The sequence below is a fragment of the Cricetulus griseus genome, chromosome 2 (assembly GCF_003668045.3).
Source record: "Cricetulus griseus strain 17A/GY chromosome 2, alternate assembly CriGri-PICRH-1.0, whole genome shotgun sequence".
In the NCBI taxonomy this organism is placed as follows: Eukaryota; Metazoa; Chordata; class Mammalia; order Rodentia; family Cricetidae; genus Cricetulus; species Cricetulus griseus.
The window spans coordinates 223,369,176-223,375,175 of record NC_048595.1 but is presented as its reverse complement, the minus strand read 5'-3'; the positions used below and the strand labels follow the sequence as shown (position 1 = coordinate 223,375,175).

The following is a 6,000-nucleotide window of genomic DNA, read 5'->3' as shown; positions in this document are numbered from 1 at the left end:
TCTTTTTGTAAATAAAATTTTGCTAAAATTAACCAAGCACCTCTGAACATTAAAAAAAGACACAAAATACTGAAATGTTCAATTTCTGTTGCCTTGAAATGTTCAGTCAGGTAAGCGTGCGCCCCCAAAGTCTTCCCTGGTTCTGACGGTAAGGGGTGCCGAAGACCCCTTCCAGGCTACTTTCAAAGACAGAGCCTGGCAGCATTTTGAGCAGGCAAGCTTTCAGGACTCACCCATGAGGGGGGTGGGGGGGCTTAGAAAGGTGCGCATGCGCAAAAGACAAGTTCAGAGCAAGGACAGAAAGCCCCACCCCTGGGAGGAGACCCGGAGGCAGATGTCCATGGTAGGCGGTGCTGGGCTTTCAGTTCTGGTGCACCATACGTCTTTGCAGGCGTTGCTCTTTCCAGTCCTTGTTTCCTGGGAAGTCTGTGGAGGCCGAGAGGCTGGTCTTAGGTTCCCCATGGCGGAGGCTAACAACGAGCGCGACCAGAGGCAGGTGAGGCCCATCGACAGGGAGTATCATCCCAGAAACAGCCAGCCTGTCCTTTCTCGTGTCTGTGCTGGCCTTGTCAGTGCAGCCGGTGGGCCCCGGACTCGGCAGCCATTAGAACGCCATTCAGCCTCCCATTATTTTCCATCTTAGGCCTGTTCATATCATGGCTGTCCGGGAGCCCACTCGGTCAGCCAGGATGGCCAGGGCTCACAGATCCTGCTACCTGTGCCTCCGGAGTGCTGGGATTAAAGGTGTGCGCCATCACACCAATGTTGTGTCCGAGTCACAAGGATCCCCAAAGACACCAGGGAGACAGACCACCGATGCAAATGCATGAGGTTTATTGATTATTGTAGCCTACTGCACTCTGTCTAGCAGGCTGACGCAGCAGCCTCCAGAGGGGGTGAAGTCCCCTATCTATTGTTAGGTTTTTAAAGACAAAAGTTACAGGATTACATCAGTAGGTACAGGTTGGTTTCTGTTTGGTTGATATTTGGGGAGCAATCAAGAAATTTTCCAAAGTCATGTTTTTGGCGTGTAATACCTGTGTACCCATTTTTCTCATAGGTCGGTGCTGGGAGGGAACGTTCCGTGGTTGCTATGGCTTGCGGGTGGCCTATTGTACCAATATTTTTCAGAATTGAATTTCCTGGGGACTACAGGGGGGTTTCTTTTGGGGTCAAACAGTCCCCAGGATCCAAGTATCTGGGAGGCGGGGTGGGATGGAATTCCTTTGTGTTCAGTTTTGGCCTGTTGCGTACAACATAGTCTCTAGGATCTAAGGTTGGGGGAAGGGTTGATCTGGAATTTCGGATCTTCATCCAGCTCATTCTTTTTGCAAATAAAACTGTTTTGCTAAAAATAACCAAGTACCTCTGAACATTAAAAAAGAAAGAAACAACAAAAAAAACCTGAAAACTGCCTTGAAATATTCAATCAGGTAAGTGTGCGCCCCCAAAGTCTTCCATGGTTCTGACGGTAAGGGGTGCCGAAGACCCCTTCCAGGCTACTTTCAAAGACAGAGCCTGGCAGCATTTTGAGCAGGCAAGCTTTCAGGACTCACCCATGGGGGGAGGGGCTTAGAAAGGTGCGCATGCGCAAAAGACAAGTTCAGGGCAAGGACAGAAAGCCCCACCCCTGGGAGGAGACCCGGAGGCAGATGTCCATGGTAGGCGGTGCTGGGCTTTCAGTTCCGGTGCACCATACGTCTTTGCAGGCTTTGCTCCTTCCCGTCCTTGTTTCTTGGGAAGTCTGTGGAGGCCAAGAGGCTGGTCTTAGGTTCCCCATGGCGGAGGCTAACAACGAGCGCGACCAGAGGCAGGTGAGGCCCATCGACAGGGAGTATCATCCCAGGAACAGCCAGCCTGTCCTTTCTGGTGTCTGTGCTGGCCTCCTGGGTGCAGCCTGTGGGCCCCGGACTCGGCAGCCATTAGAACGCCATTCAGCCTCCCATTTTGAACGCATTGAGCCTCCCATTTTCCATCTTAGGCCTGCTCATTTCATGGCTGTCCGGGAGCCCACTCGGTCAGCCAGGATGGCCAGGGCTCACAGATCCTCCTGCCTGTGCCTCCAGAGTGCTGGGATTAAAGGTGTGTGCCATCACACCTGGCTGTCGTTATTTTTTTAAGCCTAAAATAAATTCTTAAGCGCTTTGATGTACTTAGCAAAAAGAAACAAAAAGCTGAGTCTTGTTTCCAGATTAAAAACAACAACATCTAAAACAAGTACTCAATGAAACCTCAACAGAAATTTGGTGATAATGGTGTGGGGATGCCTTTTCTTGTGGTAGATCTCATTACAGGATATATGTGCGTGTGTCGGGGTGTCCGCAGGTGTACATGCAAGATGGTTGCTGTTATGATAAAGCTTGAGGGGACCTTGCATGGATTCCATGGCAGGTGAGGGGGTGTGATTGAGGTGGAGGGGCAAACATGCCATCCAGACAGGACATAAGTGAGAGGTCCTATTAGAAAGGGGAGGGAGGCGGAAGGAAAGAGAAAAGAGGTGAAGAGACACACAGAGAGAGAGAGAGCACAGAAGAGAAGAGGGAGACAGGAAAAGTCCCGTCTGCCCCAGGGGAAAGAGAGAAGGGGGAAAGAGCATAAGTGGGCTGGGGTCTTTCTTTTAAAGGATTCCTTTGCATCTGAATGCAGAATAGCACTCATGGAACACTGGGCTGACCAGAATACTGCCTGAGTGCATTCTGTCAGGTGACAGGGGCAGGCCAGCATAATGCCTGAATCCTTAGATTCCCACCTTTATTTATTATTAAAAGGTGAGTTAGACATGGACTGTTAGGGAATAAGGGTGTCTGAGTTCTCAAGGCTACTTCCTGCTGACCTGGGGGCACTGACCATCTTTGGGGGACCTGAGAAAGCTGGGATGCTGCCATGTCCTCTGGTAGCTGGTTGTTCCATTGCAGCTGTATGGAACTCTCCAGCACATCTCTTAGACCTGACAGGATGTTGGCAGAGTAGAGGACAAGATTAAGGAAAAAAAATTTCTTACTTCAGGGGAGGAGAATCATAAGATGTGGGAGGGTTTCCCGAGGGGATACCAAGATGAGGGAAGGGAGTCCTGGAACCAGGGAAAGGTTAAATAATATTTATCTGGAGTGAATCTGACATGTTTGGGTGAGCCCAATTCAGCTCCCTGATAAATTGCATTTATATAACTTAAGTTAGTTAGTTTGTTACACCTTAAACATTTTTTTTAAACAAAGGAATGGTAAGAAGTTATACTGAAACCAATGTTATGATAAAGCTTAAGGGGACCTTGCATGGATTCCAAGGCAGGTTTCATGGCTGGTAAGGGTGATGGAAGAAGAGGGACAAACACACCACGCAGACAGCTTAAGTGAGAAGGTTTATTAGAAAGCAGAGGGAGGGGGAAGGAAAGAGAAAAGAGGTAAAGAGAAACAGAGGACAGAAGAGAAGATCCCTCTGCCCCAGGTAACAGTGGGAAAGAGGGCTTGGGGGGGAGAGAAGAGAAGAGAGCTGAGAGAGAGAAGAGTTGGAAAGAGCAGAAAGTGGGTGGGGGGGTCTTTCTTTTAAAGGGGTCCTTTGCACCTGAGTGCAGTACTCATGGAACTCTGGGCTGAACAGAGTACTGCCTGAATGTATTCTCTCAGGTGACAGGGGCAAGCATAATACCTGAATCCTTACAGTTGTAGTCATGGCAAAAGTGTTAGGAAACCAGACAGCAGAACATGCCAAGGACATATGGTCTCCTAAGGCTCCTCTTTGACCTGGCTAGGTATGCTAATTGTCAATGCTTTAAAAGGTAGTGAGAATAGGTTTATCCATGTATACTTATTTGTTAAAATCAATTTTCAGAATGAGGAGATTGAAGCAATGGCAGCTATTTATGGCGAGGAATGGTGTGTCATTGATGATTGTGCCAAAATATTTTGTATTAGAATCAGTGACGACATAGATGACCCCAAATGGACACTTTGCTTGCAGGTATGTTTTTCTTCTTATAGCTATCTTCCAGTCAACAGAATTTAACATGTAAAATCTTGTTTTGTTTTCTTTATTCTAGACAAGGTTTCTCTGTATTGCTTTGGATTCTGTCCTGGAACTCGCTCTGTAGACCAGGCTGGCTTTGAACTCAGAAATCTGCTTGCCTCTACCTCCCAAGTGCTGGGATTAAAGGCATGCGCCACCAACACCTGGCCTGCCATTTGATTCTTACTGCTGTATTGTCATGATTATTCGGACATAGATATTTAGATCTTAAATCATGCTTTGTTTGATTGTTGCAATCTTGTCTTAATTCTTCTAATTATTAAACATGTTAATGTTCTGTTTACAGATTTGAGTTATACTTCCTTTTGTTACTCTAACAGGAGGTTTAGACCTGGAAAGGTGGCTAACATTTAAGAGGAAGAGGTTATGAATAAAAATTCATAGAGCAAAAAAAAAATTCATGGAGCAATAATTGTCTCTTTATTGAGATTCAGTTGTACTTAGAATGAAAGATTAATTGTGGCTTTCTGTCTTAGTGCTTATTCCACGGCAGCTATATTTTCATAGAAAGGATGCGGAATTGTGGATTTTGCAGTATTTGTTGTCACAGTATTGATTTTAAAAGATGTGTATTTCACAGACTATCTTGAATGATATTTCATAGGGTATTTTATTTTTATTTGGAAAATGAAAAATAGCATCAACATTAATTATAGTCAGGGCATAGTGCCCCTGTATACATTTCTTTATCATTTCTGTTCTTATTTATTTATTTTTTAAATGATTCCTATTTATTTGCATTGGTGTTTTGTCTACATGTATGAGGGTGTCAGATACCCTGGAACTGTAGTTACAGACAGTCGTGAACTGTTATGTGGGTGCTGAGAATTGAACCAGGATCCTCTGAAAGAGCAGTCAATGCTCTTAACCTCTGAGCCGTGTCTCCAGCCCCCTTAACCCTATTCTTAACTTTAATTCTGCTATACTTTCTTTGCCAAGAATTAGCTTCTAAAAACCAGACAGCCTCTCTAACAATGTATTTTTTGTAGACCACAAATATGACATTGGGGATTTTCATTTGATAGTGTATAAACCAATGGTTTGTCTTTTGTCTAGACAAATTTGAAACTTGTTCATTGGCTGGCTTTATAAATGTAATTGCTTTTCAGCTGTGATCAGTGTAAGCAAATTTGCTTTAAAACTTCCTTGTAGGTGATGTTACCGAGAGAATATCCAGGTACAGCACCACCTGTTTATCAGTTGAAGTAAGCTATATTTTTACCTTTATATTTTTATAGAAATATTTTACTGTCAAAGATAGTTTTCTATACAGTCATTGTGTTTATACAAAATAGTTTGTTTAAGATGAAAATAGAAGCTGGGCAGTGGTGGCACATGCCTTTAATTCCAGCACTCAGGAGGCAGAGGCAGGCCAGCCTGCTCTACAAGAGCTAGTTCCAGGACAGCCTCCAAAGCCATAGAGAAACCCTGTTTTGAAAAACCAAAAAAAAAAAAAAAAAAAAAAAAAAAGAAGGTGAAAACAGAAATTAGAAACATCTTTTAAGGTAGTAGAGAACATTTTACAGAATGATTTGAAGCACACTGATACATGCTACCTAGTATAAATGAGAGTTGACAGAGGTCAGAAAGTACAGGACTGTGGGAAGAAATCATTTCTTGTGGCTCAGCCTCCTAATCCAGCTCTTGGATTAACTTCAAACTGCCATCCTTCTTGAAATTATCCAGTGTGCTGTAGGTGGTTGTGCCTGCTTTATCCCTCCATTGCTATTGAAGAACCACTTTTTAGTAGTTCAAGCTTCATCTACATGAGTCCTGATCTGTTGATGTAAGTGAACTGTAACCTACCTCACCTTTAACTTCATAGTTTAGAAAAGCCATGGGAACAGAGTTGCATAAATTGGCTATGAAAAGTTTTATCTACATGTGTTATTTTGTGTGTATTTCAAAACTATGCCAATAAAACTAACAAAAAATGGTTCTGTATTCTTTTATCTATTGCAAAAGATAAATACAGAT

General features: G+C 44.0%; 1 protein-coding gene across 4 annotated transcripts in view; it reads left to right on the top strand.

Annotated features, from left to right (window-relative positions):
- The first annotated feature begins 376 nt into the window (after positions 1-376).
- Impact (impact RWD domain protein) overlaps positions 377-6,000 on the top strand; it is a 31,131-nt gene continuing 25,507 nt past the window's right edge. Inside the window, exons 1-4 of one of the 4 annotated variants that reach the window (XM_027404358.2) lie at positions 377-496; positions 2,326-2,391; positions 3,829-3,957; positions 5,176-5,228. In XM_027404358.2, the coding sequence (XP_027260159.1) occupies positions 3,847-3,957; positions 5,176-5,228 (164 nt within the window). In that variant the 5' untranslated portion in view covers positions 377-496; positions 2,326-2,391; positions 3,829-3,846. Of the gene's footprint in view, positions 1,815-2,325; positions 2,392-3,828; positions 3,958-5,175; positions 5,229-6,000 lie in introns of all 4 variants that reach the window. The other 3 variants (XM_027404357.2, XM_027404355.2, XM_035440269.1) reach the window with 3 other exon arrangements.